Below are 23865 nucleotides of genomic sequence, written 5' to 3'. Positions count from 1 at the left end.
TCTCTGCTCTCTCTCTCTCTCTCTTTAATGATATTGTTCTATGAACCAATGAATGTTTTCATTTGGAAAATAAGAAGGCATTGACATATTATCTGAACTGTGGTTTCTTTAGTGATGCCAAGGGAATAAATATGCTAATTCTGTGCTTTGAGGAATGTACTGGGTAAGGCCCATTACTTCTTTGATTTCACTGGAATATAACCAGGTGATAAACCAGGTGAAATAACCAGGTGAGAAAAGGTTAATATTACACATCTTGGAATACCGCATGTCATAATGCAAAAGTTCTGACTTAGAAAATAGAGAATTTTAGTGACACTCTGATATACTTTTAGATGATGATTTTCATATGACATTCTCCCAAGTAAAGTTTAACTCATCATTTGTTAATTATGATACCTGAAGCAATTCACCTCAAGCTATTGCTTGATTCTTCATAAAAGAAGCAACTGCTATGAAAAAGCTACCACGTAAATCTTGAAATAGTCACAAAATATTACACAAATAATTTTTTTCATATAGGAATAAAAGTCAATCTTCTTCATATACACATGAATGAACAAAAACACATTCCTCCAGGAAATCCTATTTCCTTGGAACACTAGGACTTTTTGAGCAAGAATTAACGTAACAGCACAAGTACCAACTGGAAAGAGTTTTCCCTGGCTTTAAAACTGGAACGAAACAACTCTCAACATTTGCAAAACATTCCTTTATTATTAGAAATAAATTATTTGTATAAAAATTGCATGCGTCAACCATTGCATTTATTTTTAGCACAACCCAGGGCTTCAATCCGGTCAGCCATTACAAGAAACAGATTCATTGTCTTATACAAGTTGAACAATGTGGAACAGGAACGGGAATTCTCACAATCACAGAAAAATACTTACAAGAATAACATCAGACGTGGTTTATTTCAACAGCATTTTTTTTTCACAAGCTAACATTAGTTTTCCTTTTGTGATTTTTATTTTTTTATTTTTAACGGCTCATGAGTAAGCAATACTTTAGCTTGATACTCATTGGCTGTATTGTATAAAATGGGTTTCTTCACTCTCTGTTATTGATACTTTTGGGTCATGGCTACTTTTTGTTCCTTACAAGATGGACTATTGATTTGATTGAGTGTAGTCTACAGAGATCTTCAGGAGTGAGTTTTGGCGGTGTCATGTCCATTGTTTAAGATCACATACAGATTTCTTCATATTGTATCATTTCCCTGTTTCAGAGTGAATGATTGCTATAGCTGATATATGTTGTCTTGGTAGAGGAAGCTGTTAAGATAAATTAAAACACATTAATATTATATAATAATAAATTATTCTGTTAGAGTCATTTTAAAATTCAAATTCCATAATGACGTTTTTATTCACTTTTTACTACGTTACTTACTATTTTTCAAACCGTGTAGTAGGAATTAAATGATCATGGGACTAAAAATGTAGCAGCAATTTTAATCGGTAAAACCACTCGCCTCATTTTATAGTATAGGCGTTTAGCAGAAAACTAAAAATGTAAAAGTTCTAATCTTTAATAAATTTAGGTCAAATTTAATTTAAATGTGTATTTTGATTAACAAAAATTTGCAATATGAAAAACGAAAAAACATAAATACCTACTGCAAAATACAAAATAATACTTTTTGCAACCTCAGTTAAAGACCTAAATTCTTTGAGTCTGTTTTGATGACCAAAAAAGATTTAGTAATTATAATTACTTTGAGAATGAATATATCTTCCATTGAAAAATACTTTTAGACTCTAGACAGAAACATAATAAAATATCAAGTTCATAAAATATTTGTAAATATGAAAGTAAATATATGCCGTCTGCTTTCATCCAAAGGATACAAATGCAGATGTATATAAAACAAAGACTCAAAAAAGGAAATGAATATTTAATTGTTCTAGTACCAACTTACCATGAAGTAAAACCCACGATTGTAAGATGAGAAAGATATGAATAACAGAATATTCTAAATCAAATTTATACTTATGCTTAAATTTCCAGAGAATCTAAATCTAAATCCAAATAATTCCTTTGGGTTTTTTGAAAGATGTGATGGAATAAATCTCTGTTCTAAAATTCAAATGTGATGTCCTATTTTTCAGTGGATTTCTGGAATGAATAATCATAAGATATACATGAAATTAATGCAAAACATATGTATTTCACTACATAAATCCAACTCAGAATGAAACAGACTTTTAGAGAACAGTTTAGTTTTTGAACATTGAGTGAGGAAATTATAAAAGTCTTCTTCGGAAATAATTGGCAATCAGGCTCATTCCATTTTAGTATACGTCACCACTGGTGATTGACCAGACAAGTTCTTACCAGAGATTAGGTTCATGCAAAGTTCACAGTCACTAAAATTAATGTAGACAACCCAAGGAAGTACTAATTGTAGACAGTTTTGCTATTTTTGATTTCATTGAATATTATGAGCTTCATGCCAAAAATAGGTGACATATCCGCTTGTTTTATCTACATTGCTCACACTTCTTTTAGATTATTTTTGTGGCACAGTAGAAAGGAAGTAGATTTGAGACCTTGTTTTAAATTACATTCTGTTTCCTACAAAATGAGTAAGAAAAGTTCATTGAACCAAGTGACTGGTCTTCAGTTTCATCACTGGTCCAAAATCCACAATGTTGGGTTTGGAGAGTATAGAGGCAGAGCACCTTTGAGGGGCTATTGTCTGGGAGAATCAATAAGGAATCCTACATTTCTTCTTACCCCATCCAAAAAGTAGGATGTCTGTTACATTTGGTTTGGTGTGAAGTGAAATACAATGATTTTTATGCTCATTTACTTTTATTACTTCATTTGTTTTTATTTCTAATTGACATAATGCTCTCATATGCCTCCAAATTTCCTCAGAAAAATAGAATAAAATCTGTACTTCAGCTATGTTTTTGAAGGAATTTCACATAATCTTCATAGAAAAGGTAAAGAAAAATTGTCATAATAGTTAGAAAATGACCCTTAAAAAGGTGGTTCAATTTCATGCCTTATTCAACATATTCAACAATAAGTAAAAATGTAGAAAATATTATTCACATTTGTGGGTAGCTAGAAAAAAAAAATATGGTTGGCATAGAAGAACAAGAGCCAAAAGACTTTGAAGAAGATAATATTCAGATGTTAATTCAACAGAAAATGATTTGGATCAGACCATCTTCAAGGATCATTCCAACTTTAAGTCCATAGCTAATTAAAGATGCATACTTCATTTTCTGAACCCTTAGAAGTGATCTCCAGGGGGGAAAAGATGGTAAATTCTATTGAGAATCTAGACTATAATTTATGAAAGGAGAGCAATCTTAATTTTTCTAATGTTTAGAAAAGGGAGTGCAAGGCTTTGGAAGCCGATGACATTAGTCAACAGGAAAATAATGGTAAGGGACAAATCTTGGGAATGGCAGACATTTTGCAAGTAGTATTACAGAGCATAATGGATGAGGGAGGTACATATGAGATAATAGGGAGTGTTTTCGCAGTGGTAATGAATATGCTGATGTGACAATCAGGTTTTGAATACAGCAACAATGAATTTCCTGTGCACACCACACTGTGTTCATAGCCAGAGAAAGCGGAGCTCCCTCCAGCAGCAGCTGTTCTCATGAATTATTCATGCATATAGCTTAAGGAATACCATGTTACAGACTTTGTTAATTGGGTACAGTTGATAAAATTCATATATATCAACTTTGTTTCTAACTCCTTTCCCACACTTTGATGAAACAACACTTGACCTTTTTTTGTTTGAAATGTAGTAATCTGCAAATTCAGTAATTAACATGGACTCCTTGGTCTCCCTTCCAGCTTCACATGACTTATATTTATTCTGTGTAGCTTTTGAAGCATTAAAACCTTAAATATGTGACCAGAATTTCTGGCATCAACAAGTCATCATTAAGAGTAAGTTTCTAAATACGACCTATAGAGCTGTTCCATGGCCAGGAAAGAAAAACATGGAATGTATATCATAAATACACAGTGCATTGGTCAGGAAAAAAACCTCAACAATGGAACAGTAGCCATAATATCAAAATCCTCCACATATTAAAAAAAAGAAAGAGGAATGCTAAAACAATGGTTTCTGAGTTTCATTTGTTCTCTTTTCTATTAACCACAGACCAATCTATATTCTCACGGCAACACTGATCACTTTACCTGCATATGGTGATTTACAGTTTATAAAACACTTTCATGTGTGTCATCGTCACTTTGTTGTGGTAATGGTGATTTACCAAAAGTCCGGTAGCAGAAAGTATGGGAATAGAGCAGCACGGATACTGGTCCAGTGCATTAACCCGCTCCGGACTTACTGAGAATAGACTCTACCCATTTCCAGAGGAGGGGGTCTTAAATCTGAGGAGGCATGGTACTAGTTACGGTGGAATGGCAAAGCCTTTCCCAACATTCAGTTATACGTCTAAAGAGATAAGACGTTTTTAGAAGACAAACATTGCATTTGTTATCCCAGTTATTGATATTTTTAGAAAGTTTGTGATTTTAGTAGACTTTTGACTCCATTAAAACCACTGGTACATGTAGTAAGGGTAACAGGGACATGAGAAGTCCATGATACCCAAGTGGTGTACGTGAATAAAGGTTAACAATGGGTACCTGGGGTGGGATTTTGGAAAGATGGGTGAAGATTTCATGCACTGTCTCTCCTGAATGTGTAAACTATAATCACTTTATCTGGGCTCAATTTATTCAAATCCAAACTACTCCTGTAAAAGATGAATACACCAAAATCTCCAAAGTACAACTTAACCTTCTTTCAGACAGTAACTGACTTGATTTTGAGTCACCTTTATAATCCAAAAGTGAGCATCTAACTCCTCTAGAATATTATATGTTTGTCTTCCATACAGGCTCCACACTTGTAATCCTTCATTCTTATTTCAGAGAAAATGGGGGAAATGAACACATGGTACATAATTTCCATTTCATCATCAACAAAAAGTCACAGAAGGAAAAAAGAAAATGTATGAGACAGTTCTATAATAAGGGATTAGTCTCTATCAATACTGGAAATTTTCCTCTTCGGGGAGGCTATTTATTTTTTGAAAGAGTGGGAAAAGTTTATTCGTTTTTTTCTTACCACAGTCCAGAGGTGAGTCTGGGATGTGACTGTGTATTTATTTGACTGTGTATTTGGTTGTTTCCATTTGCAACCATATTATATAATGTTTTCTGGAGTGTAGCTAAAAAACAAGTACAACTATAGACTCTGCTGCCTCATACTGAGAAGTACCCATGTACAAAGTGTACTGTTGGCTAACAGTGGATTATTGGCATCCTGCGATGGGTTTGAAGTTCCTGAACTGATGCTTTCAAGGCAGAAAAACACAGATAAAATTCTGCCCTCAAATCACAAGTATTTCTGCTTGGATGACTTTGAAAGTAGTTATAGTACATCTTTTGCTAAGAGACCAAATAGGCCCAGTAAATTGCTTACCTGTAATCAAAGATGATTATAACAATTATGACCAAAACCCATCCTTGTTGTGCCTTTTCTTGCAGTTTCTCAAGGGTTCATACTTGCAGAAAAGTGACTGTGTGGGGAGTGTTCGTGGAATTTTTAAAAGGCTTCTCTACAAGTAACTAAATTTGGTATTAGTGAGCTGGAAGTAATCTTCCTAGAGGATCTGGCCAATAATCCAAGAAGTCTGAGAGTAATTGAAGCTAATAAATGTAATATATCAATATTTATCTTTTAAGGATATTTCTGCATATGGGGCATTAGACTAGACAATGTTCATCTAAAAATCTTGATACAAGGCAAGGTTTACGAATCTACTAAAAACTGTAAATTGCTATAACAATTCAATCTGATGAGATCAACTCTTAATCTTTGTATTTTGCATTAAACGTACAGAGCATAGGGGATCCAATCTGCTGAAACTAATAATGTGAGTTTGACTTATTTTATAATTATTATTTTTTTTTTACTATACTCAGCTTTCTGGTATTTTACAATACAAATTTTCAATCTATTTGCTGCTCTTCCATAGATACCAAGATGGACTGACTAGGTCAGTTAAACTCTACTGGATTAGCTTGGTTTCAGTGTATCGTTATCATGTGCTTCTTCAGGGGTGAACTATGGAGAAGAGGGAAATAGATGAGGAAATGAAAGGTGGAGTGGTGGTTGTAAAAAGGATTCTATTTACAGCGTCATGAGGCTTTCGGAGAAAAGCTCTAATTATCTTAAAATCTATTCAAGAAGGGAAGCCAAATAAGGGGACCACTTGGGGGAAACAAGTATTAACTATGTCTTAATCTCACATTATCGCTTAACCAATTTTCTCATTTTCCTAAATATCCCAATAACATACCATTTATGTGTGCAAGATCTTTGGTAATATGTTCTATAGATATTAGTTAACTATTAATTCTATAAAGAGCAACTAATATTGAACTAACAAAGAGTAAAGAATAGTTTCTAATTACCAAAGGGTAATTTTATAAATGGAAGATACTTCTAAGCTTCAAGCTCTGTAATGCCTCACAAGAGACATTGCAAAAGAGGTTTTGCTTCCGTGTCTGTGCTCTGGAGAAGAGCCACGTGCCTTGAAATCCTTTGGTTCTAACCAAATGGTTCTAACTGCTATGATGATCTCATGGTATGCAGGTACCATCATGCACCGGAACCATGTAGCACCGTCCCCAAGACTAGCAGAAGAATGTTCAACGTACATCTATTAGGAAGTGCTCACGCTCTTGACCATCGGAAAGTCTACGGATGACTTACTGTTGGTTTCAAGACTCTCACAGAGTTCACTTTTCACCTCGCCATTTGGTCTGTCATTTCCTTTTTGGATCAGTTTGCTTTGCATGGTGGCTACTGTCACCACAGCCTTGAAGCTCCTCTTGCGTTTTTGAACGTTCTGCTCTGGATGAAAAATTATAATATAAACTTTGGGCATATAGAGCATGCCCAGAGATACCGAAGCACTTAAACTCATGGAGACAGTAAGTGTTGTTGTCTGGATATACATCTGAGGGGAGGAAAAAAGAGAAAAGAATCAGTCTTGATAAACCTGATCTAAGATAAAGCAAATAACAACCATTGTCTGTAATTATTCCAGCTTCTCTGCTGAAGAGAAGGTTGATGTCCACCTGCAAATGTGGGTAAGGTCATATTGTTTATAAAGCCCAGTTCCTTAAAACAGACAACGTATGTGTGGTTCCCATTGACCACTCTAATAAAACCTCTGAAAATGGGAAGTTGTCAAATTTTATCTGGAAATGCCAGGATCCAAGCTAATTGTGTTTTTTTTAAATAAAATATCTGAAAGCATTCGCCTTCGAGAGTAAATACCTAAGTCAGTCTCAGGGTTGTCTTTTCCTAGGGGAGACTGTTTCTTTTAACAGATGGTAAAGTTTTGAGGTAAAGAATTGTCCAAACTATGAGGAGAGCGTCACTAACAAAGAGACTGTCCCTGTCTGTGAAATCATATAAAGTAGATTACTGAGCTTACCGTTTAATTCATCTACCATTAAGGCTGTCCTTCTGCATAAGACCCCACTCTGAGAATGGGCATACTCTTAACACGGTGTTAGAGGACTTGGTTTGTTTCAAAGTTCCCTCCTCCAGGAAATCCTCCATGATAAATCCTATCTGAATTATAATATTTTTTATTTTTATTTTATTTTATTCCTAAATACGAATGCATTGAAAAATGAAGCACTTACTAATGTGTAACTATGTGATTATAATCACTTATATGAACTTTGTAGTAAATTATATGAAATGCACAACTAGGGTATAAACTTCCTTAAAGCCTGTAACCTACGTTTGTTTCTTACATAGCTCTAAGAAACTACACAAGATTCTAGACACAACAATAATCAGAAACTGCTCATTATTAGTAAGTGTATAAATATCTTCAAGAAGATCTGATTTATACAAGATTTGACTTACACAGATCATACAGAATATGCTTTCCATAATTTCCCACTCTGTCAAATGAACATAGTAATGGCTATGACACATGGGTGATGACATTTTAAGTAAGAAACACAAAGTAATGAGGCGTCCAGATTCTCGGTCAGGCTCATGCATATTGGGCTCATGCATACCAGTCCCTTTAGAGACATGATTCAAAACATGTGTCAGCAAAATGATAAATGTGACATGCCATGACCTCTCATGCTACCTGCTAATAAGTGAAGCCTCATGTTAAATTTGGGAGAATTAATGATCTACTACAATTTAGAAGGTTCTGATAAACTGTGGATATGTGCCTTTAAAACTCATAAATCTCCCTAAGCTTTGCCACCTACTTCTAAGCAACTTATTTGAATACTTATAAGCTTCTCATGTGTTGGTTAATCCTCTCTAAATTCCTACTATTCTCCAGCTAGCACTGCTATGCAGAAAATGGGCTGCAGGAAAAGGACATGAAGATAAGGAAAGGATACAGCCAAATGCAAACCACACAGGTAAATATTCCAAAGCCACTCAAATAGGTAACCATTATAGGTTTGTTCCAGCCAGACCCTGCCAAGTGAACTTAGCTTAGAAACAAACAAACAGAAGACCTCCAGAGGTCAAGCAGCCATGAAATGATTAGAACATCCACACTGATTAGTTGGATTATTTTTATAAATCTTATCTGTTGGTCTTGCTAAAATGTACAGCGCTAGTCCAAATAATACACATACCTTTTGAATCTTGAAAATCTTGTAAATTTTCTCTGCTACCATAAATATAAATGATAATTTTCTTCCCTTATTCAGAATAATTTCTGTACTACATGGTAGGTTTAACCTTGCTAAATATTAGGCATGAAGAAGATTCTGGAATACTGGTTTCCACATCAAATATATGACTGCAGTCCATCCTTTTGGCAAACCAACTCAATGGAATATGTTATAAACATAGACATTAAATAGTACTATGCTTAGTATTCCAAGTTCTCCATTAGACACTTTGCTGTCACATTACATCAAAATGCTGATCTGATTTGTATGCCCTTTTAAAACAGCTTCTGAAAAAATTTTAGGGTGAATTTAACATAGGAAAAATGTTCATGCAAAATCATACTCTAAAATCCAAAGCCTACAGTGGCCTAGCATTTGTTACCGGGCCTTACACTGTAAGTAGACTGAGCTTTTGAATTTTTTTTGAATATTTAATGAACTGAAAAAGTTATATAGAACATAACCCCATGAAAGCAACACCAAAACAAGCAAAGAAATAAAAATACCACCTACTCTCATTCTAGAAAAGCTAAATCATTAGCATCATGGATTATAGGATCCCAACTACCCCCATCTTTAAGAAGAAATGGACAAGATTGAAAATGAGCATTTGATTCCAAAAACTTATGGATATTTATATACCTATAGAAAATTCTAATTATTTGAGCCATGTCAGAAAGGAACAAGGAGTAGCACCACTTATAGTAGACATATACATTTTTTTAAGATGAAATTTACAGAGAAACTCTGGAGTTGCCTTGTGGTGGTAAAAGCCCCCATGGTGATACACCAGGTAACAATCCGAACTCTAATAAAACTTTTCTGCCAACTGGACAGCTGATCTTATTTTCCTTGCTGACCTTTAATTTCTTACTTATGACATGGGAGAAGTAATACTTTCCTCATAGAAGGGTTACAGAGTGGAATGACATAATCTTCATAAAATGTCTCAAAGGCACACAATAGTAGCTCAATAAAGGTTATTTGCCCTACAACTTTGAATCTAAAAGGATGCCAACAAAGCATCCTTCCAGGTATATAGGACAAGAAAGGCCTATGAGCTTGTTATCCAAAGCAGACAGTTTTGTTTACTGAATAGCTGGCAGCCGTGCTCTAAGCATATGATGTCAAGGAAAAGGCTTTGGTGAGCTTACTTCACAGGAGGCAGAATAAAATGATGCCCCAAAGTCAATTCTATTTGCTGACGTCAAAGCCATTTTCACTGTCTGTGCTACAATCTTGGAATAACATACTGGCTCTCTGTATCAAATTATATTTCATCAGAATGTGGGAAAGAACTATACTAATGCCCTGTAAGCAATGTAAATCCACTGAGAGATGGCACTGGCACTGGATATGTTACCGTAACCTCTTTTCTCCAAACTTAATGTCCCACCTTTTGCCCCCTGTCACTCCAAAATACGAATACCTGGAAGAAGAAGAGTATCTCTTCTGCTACATCCCCTGATAGCCTGTCACTTCCTCTGCCTCCATGCCACATGGATTTTGAACCTGAAGAAGTCAGATGCACTGAGCAGATTTAAATGATCTCGGGGTAAGCCAGGGAGGAGCTGGCACAATGTGACATCTTTCCTGAGACCTATGACAGCTCCCTCTTCATTTTCCAAAGGGTCATTTGTGCACATTCAGGGTCGACTGAATACAGGTCATTAAAGATTCTAGGAAGAGTGAGGAGGGAGGAGATTGGGTTATTCCACTAGAAAGGTCAGGCTTTTACGTCAGCCAACTCCCTGCATAAAGAATTCCCTAGACTCTGATACCCAACCTGGTAAATTTTCAAGGCTTCAGTAACTAAGATAACCAATTATTAGACCTCACACCCAAGGTGGGTTTGTGCCATGTGATGAGAAACACATTCATTATTTATTCCTGCATATTTCTGCCTTGCCCCCAATGGTTTCATCTCCCTTTTGCTCTAGTCAGCCAGACTCTATTGGGCTGGTGTACACACAGTCTGAACAGTCAGAAAACAACATCAATACTTAAAACTGCCTTTCTCTGCTTCTGTGAGCTATTCCCTCATCTGTGTTCTGCCAACGTGGCACCTGCCTCCAAAAGTGAATGTTCTTCTCTTTTCTGGCAAGGCTTCAGCCAATGGACTTCAAAATCTCACTAATTACGGAAGTGATTTTTTTTTTTTAATTTAAAGACAGAAAAGTTTACAGAGGAACTCTGGAGTTGTCTTGTGGGTGGTAAAAGTCCAAATCAACCCACCAGGTTACAATCCAAACTCTAATAAAACTCCTGCAACTGGGCACAGGGGACCTCAGTGGCAACAACCCAGCTCTTTTGGCTGAGGCTGGACCCTAATGAACCATCATGAAGTTCATAGCAAGTATCTTAGCACTGTTTCTGTTTTGCTTAGTTCAAACACGTTGCTGGTTTCTCCTTCTGAGTCAATTCCAAGGGATCCTCCTCTCTCATCTTTACATTTAAATACCCCAGACCTCACCCCTTAGACACCTATCCCCTACATCTGTCTATCTATCTATCTATCTATCTATCTATCTATCTATCTATCTATTATCTATCTACCTACCTACCTATCTATCATCTACCTACCTATCTGCATTGCTCTCTTGATCATCACATCTGGAATTATGGCTTTAAATCAGGACTGGCCTACTGGCTGTGTTACCTGTGCATAGGTCCCTTCCCTCAGAAGGGTTTCATACTTGATTTAATGCTCTGATGTCACTGTTTTGTAATTCTTAATAATTTTTGAACAAATAGACCTGCATTTTTGTATTTCACTGGGCTCCACAAATTGTGTAGGTAGCCTTGCCTCAAAAACCATTTATATGGTGACAAATTCCAGATTTTCCTCAGGAAATTCAATTGCCTTCCTAGTCGCTCTCTTTGGATGTCTGGCATGTACCTGAGACTAACAAGCATTTGAATCCCACCTTCATTCCTAAACTTGTTCTTCGAGGGGTCTTTCTCGTCTTGTTAATGCCTTCTTCCCAGGGGTTGGGGCAAAAACTTTGAAATTGCCCTTGACTCCTCTCTTTTACTCTATAAAGAATCCTGTTGATTCTGCCTTCAACATTTGTTCCGACAGGTCATTTTCACTACCCCCACGGGTACTACATTGTTCGTAGCCAACGGAATCTGTCATTTAAATTATCACCCTAGCTGTCCTACTGATTTCTTTTGTGCCCTTGTTCTCTTCCATCTGATCATCTGATCTTAACATGGCAGCCAGAATAACCCCATTATTCATAAACTGGATAAAGTCACACCTGCCATGACTCACCTGCCACACCTGCCAAAACTCTGCCATGACTCCCTGCAATGGCCTACGAGGTCCTCTGGACTCATCTGGCTTTACTCCTTCCCTGATTCATTCTCTTCCCACCATACTGGCCTCCTGACAGATTCTGGAACATACCAAACATGCTTCTGCTTTGGGGCTTTTCTATCTGAAGGCTTGCTCCTTCATTCCCTTCAGGTGCTTCCTGAACTGTTCTTTCTCAGCAAGGCCTTTTCTAAACACAGTGTTCAATATTGTAAACCCCACCCTTCCACCAGCATTCCCCAGCTTTATTTTACTCCTCAGCATCTAACATTTTCTACCATAAAAGTCTATAGATTTTAGTAATTTAATTTAGGTATTGTCTTTTTCCCTTAACTAGAATAAAAATTCCATGCATATAGGGATTTTTACCTGTTTTGTTCACTGCTAGAAACTCAATACCTATAACAGTGCCTGGATGACATAAATTTTCTATATTCTTTGAGGTGGTATTGGTACTTATTCTTGAATTTGGCATTTAAAGAAAATAATGTAGTTTCAAGAGGAAAATAATAAATCAGATTCTAAAGCTAGAAAATTTAAGGACCCCTATAACCCTCAGATCAAGATCTAGGCTGGAACAGAAAATCTTGGATAGATAAAGACCATGCTTTTTAAACTGTATATATGACAATAATGGGCCATTCTGCTCTCAGTTTAGTGAAAGACAATATAAATTAAAAGTCAATAGTCTCCACTATTGGGAATGTGAGAGGTCTGGATTCACCCTCGGATCCTTCCCCCCAAGTAAGAATTGTCTAATTGAGGGTAACACACTCACATTATTTATAAGCCTCTATAGACCTAACTCAAAGGATTTAAAGAGACAACATATGTAAAAGATCGGCACAGTGCTTGGTATATAATAATCAATAAATGGCATCTATTATTGTCATTAATTAACCATGATCATGTTTCTCTATTCATCTTCCTCTTTTCCTCACCCAATAAAGACAGTGCTGCTCTCTCAAAATCAGCCTCAAATATTTCAGCCTTTTTAGGAGTGCACACACACACACACACACACACACGCACAAATATAGGCACAAAATATGTATTCATAAGGAAATACGCTTTATGCTTGTGGGAAACTCTGGGGTCAACACATTCAAAGAATCCTAGTCTAATTTCATTCTTGGAATGTTGAGTGTTGTGTTTCTCCCACCAGGTAGAAATCAGAGTGTCGCTAACACATTCACAGGGCCGACCCATCGCATTGTATTTTCATTAGTGGAGATGGAGGTGGGTTTGCTCGGATCCATTTGCAGCCTCTCATGCCCTTTTGGTCAGGGCACATGTTCACAAAATGAAGAGTCAAATCAAAGAGTGATAGAGGGCAGGTTCACAAGTGAGGTCTGAATTTTTAACCTTGGACTTATAGCAAATGGAGGGCACAAATGCAGAGAATAATAAAGCATCAACCAACAAGTAGAATATCAGCTTTGTTAACGGTATGAAAGGACAAATGTAAGGAAACTCAAGACTCTCTAAAAAAGGAAGAACAGGTATTGGATTTATAACGAGTGCTTATAATTAAATATACATGATATTTAATATTTAGATTAGTAAATAATTTTTTATTAAAGCCTGATAGATATTATATGAAGTAGATGTTTTAAAGTAGAGCATTTTAAATAAAATGTAGTCTTTAGTTTTCAATTATTCTACATAAGTATTGTTTATAGAAATATAGTAAAAATAATTTCTCAAACAATGGTGTTGCATTTTCCATTGTGACATATGCAAATAAAGGTGAGGCATCTACTTGTTGAGTGTTTATTGGTTTCTCCTTTATAGGTATTTTTGTCTAGCTTTCCCTCTATGGACAACTGCTTCAATGGTTTCTTTTAGCCCTTTATCATTTTCCAATAGCGTGATCAGACTGAGAATAACAGTAATGGAGATACCTCTAATTTTATTATTTGAACAATATATTGAAACAGATACAAACTATTATAAACAGAATATGTACATGAAGAGTATAAATAAACAAAAGTTTAAAATTTTTAGAGAGAAGCAAGGGAGAGGAAACAATTACTGCAAGAACAAAATTGATTTGTGAACTATAAAATTGTATATATAATATATGATATATATATACATATATATGATATATATATATACACATATATATATCATATATATGTATATATATATATATATATATATAGTTTGGGCAGTCAGAGCAAAGAGAAAATATTTTGAATACTATAGTTATCGTTGTCTGCAGATAGAAGCTTTTCCAGAATTTCAATTTTAGGATAAATTAATTATTTCGGTTGTATGATTGAAGGGAGTTTGGTAACATTATGCAAATAGTTTCAACTACTATAATTTCTTAAAAGGCACTAAATGCCTGCTCAACTAGACACTTCCTGCATAACCCTTACTAAAGCCAAACAATTAAGTCAGTACCTCAGTATAGGAACTTTGGTGAGGGCTTAACACATTATAGAAATACTATCCTTTCTTTGTGATAATGACTTAATACATGATGAGAATACATGAGAGAAATGGTGTTATAGGCTGAAATGTATCCGCCTCCAATTCATATGTCGAAAAGCTAACACTTAGTACTTCAGAATGTGACTGTATTTGGAAATAGGGTTTTTCAAGAGGTAATTCAATTCAAATGAGGTCTTTAGGGTAGTTCCTAATCCAAGCTGAGTGGTGTCCTTACAGGAGAGGAGATGAGGACACACAGGATCCCACAAGTGCACACAGGACAGACCATGTGGGGACACAGACAGAAGGTGGGCACAAGAAAGCCAATGAGAGAAGCCTCAGAAGAAATCAATACTGCTGCCACCTGACTCTGAATTCTAGCCTTCAGAACTATGAGAAAATAAATTCATATTATTTAAGCCACTCAGTCTATGGCACTTGGTTATGGCAGCCCGAGCAGGCTAAAACAAGTGGTAAGTTTGTATCACTCAGAGAATTCTACAAGTTCTGTGGCCACGATTGGTTTGCACTTGAATATGCTGACAGGATCTCAGAGATTGCTAATGTTGCTTAAAGAGCTGAATTTACGTATTGTACAGTAGTCACAACCATACTGTCAGTTGTTGAAGATGAGACATTATCATTTTGCCAAACATTTTATGTACATGAGCCCCTCACAATGATCCTGCAAACTAGGAATGGGTCTATTTTGGAGAATTTAAATAGCATTTTCAAAGTCACACAACTCATGAAGATAGAGCCAAGATTTAAACTGAGGTTTGTCTTGAAAGCCCATCTCCTTACCACATACCATATGGCTCCCATAGATACAGAGATGTGAAAGTGCAGGAAGAATAAGACTTGAATCCTCACCAAATCAGAAAATCATCTTTTTTCTAATAGAGTTGGGCTGAATTTCTTAAAAATCTGCAACTCAGTTAAAGCATCTGAATTAATTTTTACTTGAGAGTTCAGAGGGTTTTTTTGTTTGCTTTTTGTTTTAAACTGCTGTTATCAAGTAGCACTTTCTTCATCAAAAACCTCATTGTGGATCCTAGAGAAGCTCTGACTTTCTTAGACCTACATTTTGTTGAGCTTGACAGAATCACCTGGCTGGAAACATGGACGTAAAGAGCTGAATATACTTAGCACTGAGTTTGCACTGGCCAAAGCAGACAAAATCCTGATGGAACCACTGACCGCCCAAAGGGACAGAGATTCCCTTTATTCAGAAGACAAGTTATGAGCACATTGTTCCCGCACCGCTCCATCCCCACAACCCTCAGAGACAGACCATGGACAGCACAGTAGGCAGGCCAACTGGGAATCACAAGGACGAAGTGCTGAAAAGACTAATTGTAGTTGCAGTGCAGGATCTCCATTCACTCCTCATCCGGGGACCATCCCTGGGGAGCTTGAATGTTACAACTGGTCCCTTTACTGAGATTCGCCCTAAGATGAGGGGAGTTGGGGGAGATATAATGTAACTGTATCTGAAAGAGTGACAACTCCACATCCAACTCAGCCTTAAAGACTCAGTCCTATCTCTGTCTCAGGCCCTGACCACTGGCAGCCTCCATAACTCAGGGATCATGACGTCCCCGCCCCAGCTAGAACTTTACCTACTCTCGTCATGTACGTGCCTCAGTCCTGGCAGTGCTGGACTCATCACATCACCATTCTAAGACACTCTATAGAGAAATGCCTTCGGGTGTAAGGACTCTTGTTCCAGAACTGGTGCCGCTGAAAGATAGAGATGAAGGCCAAAGCAGCCAGATTTCTATGGAAGAAAAAACCTGAGATAACTGTCCCTTATCATGTCTGATATAGACATGCGGGCCTGCCTGAATGCCAGCTATGGCCGAAGCGTTCAGGAGAATGAAAACCTTACCCATGTGTAAGGTAACTTCCCAAGTCCTCATGCCTAACCAAGATGAAGGTGTGCTGCTCTTGTCAGACCAGTGACCGGATACAGTCTGTACCGATCACACGAATTGGCCCTAAGCACCTCATGTGAAGACTTGGTAATGACAGCTTTCAGGAATAGACAGGATTATTTCAAATGTGTCTGAGACATGGAAACACCCAGAAATCATAGACTAAAGAAGTTGAGGGAGTGAAATAAAACCCAGTGAAAGGTAGAGAATGCTTTCAGCAGGCTCACATTTCCAGGTTACAGCTAAAGGTCCTCTTTCTACAGATTATTCCATAAACTTTATGAAAGAGAGCATGGTTAGTCTGCAGTCTCACCTAAAGCTGAAAGACCTCGTCCAGCTTTAGCAGAGGGGTGTGCTCTGAATGACAGAGCTAGCAGAGCCTTATGATGACCTGGATCAGGTACCCCAAGAGGCTAATGTGAGGTGAAGGAGGGGAGCCTTCTCTATATCATGTTTCCCTGAAAATAAGACCAGATATTATATTAAGTTTTGCTCCAAAAGACACATTAGAGCTTATGTTCAGGGGATGTCGTCCTGAAAAACCATGCTAGGGCTTAGTATTTTCCAGTTAGTTCTCATTTTGGGGGAAACATGGTAATTTCCCCTGAGAAACTAAACCAAGGTCCCTCCCAACGGTTTTGAGCCAACCACTTAGACTATTTCTTGACATTCATATTATCCCCCTGCAAGTCCTGCAAAGGATATAAATTCTCAGGACAAGAGACTTATGAAATATGAACTAGAACCAAGAACTGGTAAAGCATATTCTGCAACCAAGAAGCCATTAGAAATCCCAGGCATCTCATCTCCTGAGATCGTGAACCCAGACATGACCTCAGTGTTTCCCCCTTCCGAAGCCCATGGCACCATAATTGGCTTCACTGATATGTTGGATGCAGATGACCCAGTTCATCCCCACTCAGGTCAGTTGGACCGTTGCTGAGGTCCTGAATGGCTTGACCCAATGGCACCTGAGTCTTCTCCTACTGGGTCCTGTGCAGACTAAAGTCACCAAATTACTGCTATAATTATCAGTCAGCTTCCACAGTGATGCCGCTCTGACAGTAAACATCCTACTGCACCACCCAGCAGAGTCCTCTGAATTTCTGGAAACTCACCCAGCTCTACCCTTCCCTCTCTTGGAAACCAGTTTCAGAGTGCTTTGTAACTCCTCTGTCCCCAGTTTCCTCTCCTGCTCTCATCCTGTGGTCTTTAAAACTTCTCTCTTCCTAAAAGTATTGTTTCCCCTCTAGTCTCCCAAGCAATGGTTGTTTTAACTCTCTGAACTCATATCCGTCAGGGAGGATGTTACGGTTGGGGATCCTTACTCCCCTTTGCTGCTTCTCGATCACTACAGACTCATCCTTTTCCTGCAGTACCCTGCTTTATAAACTATCATAGAGTCAACGAAATAGTGTTTCCTTCTTGCTCCTATGTCTGCCGTCATTTGCCCTCATTCATTGGAGGATCTAGCCCTGGCCCACAGTCATGTTCTCTATCCCACGCAATGAGGTTATTTTGGATAAATTCTACATCCATGTACATGGTTATGCCATCACTTGACGTGTCAGTTCTTTAACCTCCTCATTGCCAGCAATGTTGTCCTTTACTTCATCTCAGCCACTCACACTCGTGACCACAGCCTGGATCTTAAATACTCTTTTTTTTTTTTTTTAATTCCACAAAATAAATTTATTACGATAAATTCCACAAAATACTTTTGGTTTCATATATTGGTTTTTGGTAACATGTTTTTTACGTGACGTTGTATTTTCCTTTAAGTCATTGGATTTTTCACTGAAAATAAATATAGTTATGTTCACAGGCTTCAGTGATGTGAGCGTGATTGCCCAGGAGGGACAAGTAGCTGATACCCAGAGGGACGGACAGTTCTCATTTCTTATCGTGCATGTTCTGTATGGAAATGGCTTACCAAGCATCCTATTAAGGTACCAGAATTAATGTAAGTGTGTACAGGGACCTTTTGCAATAAAGCTGGCTAGGAATTGTTGCAAGTATTTTAAAATTGGAGGTATTAACTTTGACCATACTTCACTTTGATAAAATGTGGACTTTTTCAAGTGTGAACAAACAAATATTCGATAGCATAACTTATATTTTACTATATGATAAAAAGTAAACCCAGTTATTATCAAATAAAGTATGTGCAGTTAGAATAGCTGCTTTATACATTGTAGCATCAATATTTTAAATTAAATATATATATTCATAAAATGACCCTTCATTTCTAGGTTTTTTATGTGAATTACCAACAGCACAACAACAATATTTACTACAGTTTTTATTACAAACTTTCTATATCTTAGACAATGGATTAAATACACTTTTATGGATGACATAAAGACAATTGCCAAATGTATTATTATATGTATAAAATAATATCTGAGAAATGAGAAACTAATTATAAACAGAATTTTAGAACATAAACTATTCTTCAGTTGGAGAACCATCTGGATGCTATTATTAAAACTGTGTTGCTAGCAGTAAGAGTAGAGAATTATGTGGACAAATTATTCAATTGGTAAATCTGATAGTGTTCCAAGTATTGATACTTCAGTCTTCAGAAAAATTGCACCCCAGTGAAATCGTTAATTGCCACGAAGGAAACATCATTGAGTACTCTTTATTTTAATCTTATGGAAAAAAAATAGTCCTGTCCTTTTTTGCTTTTATTACTTCTAACAAGCAACTGCAGGTGCAAAGTTATAAACACAGTAGCTTACCAAGGAGAAAATTATGAGAAAAAAAAACACACATTTTTTTTAATTGAGAAAATGGGTGTGACATAGGTATTAAAATGTTCCTCTTTCCATTTTACGGAATTGTTTCTGGGGAGTGCCTGACTAGCCAGGGAGTACTCTGACTAAAATTATTTGGCCATTTAAATAGCTTTTAACCAATATAATGTGAACAAAAATAACAAATGTAATAAAAATGGTTTGCAGAATATAGCACAAGAAACCAAGAAGTGTGTGTAATGTCTCCATAGACTCTTTCCCCTTTTTGATGACTGGGTATTTATGATAATGAGACAGTAGTGGATGGTAAAACTATGGGATGGAAAAAACAGGGCCTCCTGAATCACGACATGGAGGAGGGAGGCCAGTCAACCAGGAAAGCTTCAGACGGATAGGTGAGTGGGCATAAAATTATATATTCAGAGCATATACTTTGAGTTGTTTTTCTACAGGTGGTGGATTTATACTGAACAATTGATTAGTCCTTTAGGCTAGGTGTGTGATGGTTGAGCATGGTGAAGGATACGGTGGCTATGGCAGAAAAATGCAGTTACAATATCCTCAGGCAGATTGTAACAGCTGACCTTGTTTGTATGATTACCACATTCTAACAAAGTGTATCGTCTATCAAACATAACCGTGAGCCACTCAGTTTATTCCTAGGTTCAATGACCTTGGTCTTTGGGTAGGGAAAGAAAGAACCAAGTTAGGTTTTCTATTACATTTTCAAGGAAGAATCATTTCAGGCACACTATGTAGGCTTCAGTACCCAAGGGAGTTTCTAGGAAAGGAGGACTGTATAACTCCGCACTTAGGAGCGAAAGTTGGGCTGTCAATGGATAGTCTAAAATTCCAAAGTCAGCAACCTGGCACTGTACCTGATGGACCACTTTCCCTCAGCTAGTTCATATCAGACACTAACCAACATCTCTGACACTGGAAACAACTACGACCAATTTCTGAATACTGAAAAAAAAAAAAATTAAGCTACAGAATTATCATTGAGAACTCTTCTCTCACACAGTAAATTTTTGCCACATTCTATAACTTCTTATTTATTTTCTTTGAATATTTATACTTTGCTTCTACTGCAAAGACCTCTCTCAATGTCCATTTCAATTCATGAATTTCTGTTGTATATTACTGCCCTCAGTTATTTACTCCACCCTTCCCTGTAACCTGAGTATACACCTTTGCCCATTGTCGTATTATTTCCAGAACCACTCTTGAGGGAAGAGCTTTCTTCTCTATCCCATTCATGTGATCACAATTGTAGTGCGGGGGATCCTGCCGACTACGCCAAGAGTCATGCGGGATGGCCTGCAGGGTCTCTTGTCCCGCTCCCCACACAAGAACGCAGGACATGGTGAGGCCAAAAAGGAACATGCACGGAGCCATAGGTAGGGGAGTCATATCTCTATACTCTCGCTGGCGGCTGGGTTGGAGACACAGGAAGCAGGAGCCACAAAATTCCCAACCCTCACTGCGCGGCTTGCAGGCTCAGCCACCATCTTGCTAGCCCCCATTTACTGCTAGCCTAGCCACAGCAGTTATATTATTGCCCAATGGCTCACTTGTTACAGCTGACGGCCAACTAGCCACAGCTGATGGCCATTTGATCACAGTCGACGGCCATTTACTACCTGAGCCAGCACCTTTCTATGTGAGGCCGAGAGCCTGGAAACTGCTTTTTGGGGCTCTGTCCCCACAACAATGTTCAACATGTGATATGTTTTAAACAATGAACAGATGTAATGTACCCCATGCCTGAGCAGAAGCTTTAAGCATAATTCAGTGGTTGGTCCTTGCTTTTTCTCTCTGTCAAGAGAATGGTATATTCCAGATGGAGGCTGTAGTTCTGATATGTAAAGCAGATGTGAAATAAACCACTGCTGATTTTTGAGTGGCTTATTACAGCAGCACACACTAGTAAAGGCTGACTAATATATTCTGGAGACTTAATTTGGTGCAATTGAAAGGTCATTCTAGTGAGAGAGTCAGGAAACCAAAATTAAATGCTTGATTTTGCCACTCCTTAATATGGTAACCTCAGACCAACAAATTAACTCCCATGAGTCTCTTTCTCTCATATGTAAAACAGGAAAAAATACTCCGGACCTGATAAACTAACAGGGTTGATTATCAATAATGTTTAAAAAAGTGTTTTGAAAGTACTGAAATCACACACAACGTTTGGGTGTTAATATTATTCAGCATTGATATCTTTCCTCAAGTATTTCTGCCTCCAGCTTTTCTGTCAAATAGAAGGGATTTAGGAAAATCTTGCTTTCATGAGGTATCGGTCAGGGCAAGGGAGATGGAAACAGCACAACCAAGACACAGAGGTAATCAGGTGGAATGATCAGGCCATCCAGCCAAGACCACGATCCAGTTAGGAATCTTAAAAACCCAAGCCAGGGTGGGCAAAGTTAGACTTTTCTGCCTTACAGACTGGAGCAAAACCAAAGTGACTGAGTACTAAAATGGAGGAAAGCCAACCTACGATAATCATAAAGTATACTTTCAATAATGTTTATTACAAGCCAGGCTCTTTGTCAGCATTTTACATACATCCTCACTATGTAAGAATTCAGTACAACTCTTTGAGGAGGGTACCATGTTTATCAGCACTCTACAGCTGAAGAACTCTCAATCTCTCTCTCTCTCTCTCTTTCTCACACATACACACACACACACACACACACACACACACACTCACACACATTAGGCCACTTGCCCAAGGTCATAAGGATAGTGAGTGGCAGAGTGGGACCCAACCCAGGGACTCGGGCTCCAGAGTCTGTGTACTTCCTCTGACCAGATCAGTGATTCCATGGCTCTAAAAAGGAAAGGGAGCAAAGTTTCACAAGTTCTGAAAAAACACTGGATTCCAGGTTTTTTCAGAAAAGAAAAAGAAACTTTTTAAAAAACTGGATTATACGTTAAGGTAAATCTCTCCATTCTTTGCTAAGAAAACTTGTGGCCTTCAATGCTTAACATATGAAGGAAAATGAAAAATTTAACTTGATTATTTATATTGTTAATCAAGACAGCAATTTCCTATTAGGAACTTATTCTATTTAAAATAAATAAAAAATTTGGTATGTGGACAAAGAATTATTTACAAAGATGTTCATTAGTAATTATTCATAAAAATTAAAACTCAGCATAACAGTAACCCAAAGTAGAAGAAATATAAAAATAATGGCACACCATGGGAAACAATATAATTTAAAGAATATATGTGTTGAAACAGAGTTGCACCTATGCTATAATCCCAAAACAAACATGCATTTCTAAGACCAAAGTTAGAAGGAGATAAATCCAAACATTAACCCTGACTGTTCATATGAGGAGGAACCATGGATGATGTGTATTTCTTTCTGGTTTTTTGGTTGAAATTTTCCAAATTTTCTACGATGAGTATAAATTACTTTTGTAAAATGAAAAAAAAAATAGTAGAACCTAAACAAAGGAGATATGCTCTTCATTTTCCAGGTGCATGTATTTATATGGGTGTTTTATTAAAAATAACAAGAACAACAAATGAAAGGATATGTGAGATCACCTTTCAGTAGCCCCCTCTTGCCACTAAGGAAGTGAGATGAAGTGAACCATAAACAAGCCATATTCTCTCAATGTCCCTTACTAACCAAACAAATTTACAGAAATATGATTGTGCTAGGTTTTGTGTGACCCTTTGAACACGACAAAGAATACAGCTAATTGCTCTCCTAGAAAATTACTACTGTCTTTGATATAGGAATTATCTTAATGAATTATAAAACAAAAATTTTAAACCCACAATTTTTGTTTACTTAGGAATGTAGTAATTGAATAATTCTGCAAATATATACTTATGGACATATGTATTTATTTATTGCTGAGTTTGCAATCCTTTTGAGAGCTAGTTTGCATTTATCAATATATATTCACAAGGTCAATGAAAAATTTGTTGTAAAATGTATCTTACTTCAAAAGAACTATACATTGTATGTATTCAGTCCATTAATATGCATGTGACCTATTTTATAGGTTATTTACATTTACTGCAAGATCAGGCAGTGAATGTGAACTCAGAGCTCTACGACGCCCATTTTTTGATGAATTTTGGTGTGCCAAAAGATATACAATTTGTTACCATATATTTTTCTTTTATTTTAGAAGATTATGATATTTTTATGAGACTAATTTCCATTTTTGAAAATTAAATCATTTGTAGCGATTTTCAGTTGTTACATTTTATATAAAAATTTATATTTTTCATATTATATTTTAAATGAATATATGTTTTACATAATTAGAATACAGTGAATATTAAGTATTTGGCCATAGACATTTTAAGGTCTCATGTTTATTAATCTAATTTTAATAGCTACATGATTTCAATCCCATTGACAACATAAAAATAATACCCTGATGTTATTTATATACTTAGATTTTTGCTTCTAATTTGGGGCTTTATTATCTAAAATTACACTCCTCATCATTCCTTATTCTTATTTCAAAGCCTGAACTGTTATCCCCTCATTCTCTGCAGCTTATTATGTATCTTATACTTCCTTCACATACTTACAGTTATGTTTTTCTCAGGTATTTTTACTTCAAATGTAACATTTCTTTAGAATTATTTTTAGGAATAGATTTATTTAGTCGAAAATATGTGTGGATTGTATCA

General features: G+C 36.8%; 1 protein-coding gene across 4 annotated transcripts in view; it reads right to left on the bottom strand.

The window, feature by feature from the left end:
- Positions 1 to 618: 618 nt before the first annotated feature.
- GRM8 (glutamate metabotropic receptor 8) overlaps positions 619 to 23865 on the bottom strand; it is a 682520-nt gene continuing 659273 nt past the window's right edge. For 2 of the 4 annotated variants that reach the window (XM_033099298.1, XM_033099299.1), the window contains exons 10-11: positions 6776 to 7022; positions 620 to 1277 (exon numbers count right to left, since the gene is read on the bottom strand). In XM_033099298.1, the coding sequence (XP_032955189.1) occupies positions 1228 to 1277; positions 6776 to 7022 (297 nt within the window). In that variant the 3' untranslated portion in view covers positions 620 to 1227. Of the gene's footprint in view, positions 1278 to 6720; positions 7023 to 23865 lie in introns of all 4 variants that reach the window. The other 2 variants (XM_033099301.1, XM_033099300.1) reach the window with 2 other exon arrangements.

The sequence above is a fragment of the Rhinolophus ferrumequinum genome, chromosome 26 (assembly GCF_004115265.2).
Source record: "Rhinolophus ferrumequinum isolate MPI-CBG mRhiFer1 chromosome 26, mRhiFer1_v1.p, whole genome shotgun sequence".
In the NCBI taxonomy this organism is placed as follows: Eukaryota; Metazoa; Chordata; class Mammalia; order Chiroptera; family Rhinolophidae; genus Rhinolophus; species Rhinolophus ferrumequinum.
Note: the sequence above shows the minus strand (reverse complement) of the source record. Positions and strands in the feature narration are given on the sequence as shown.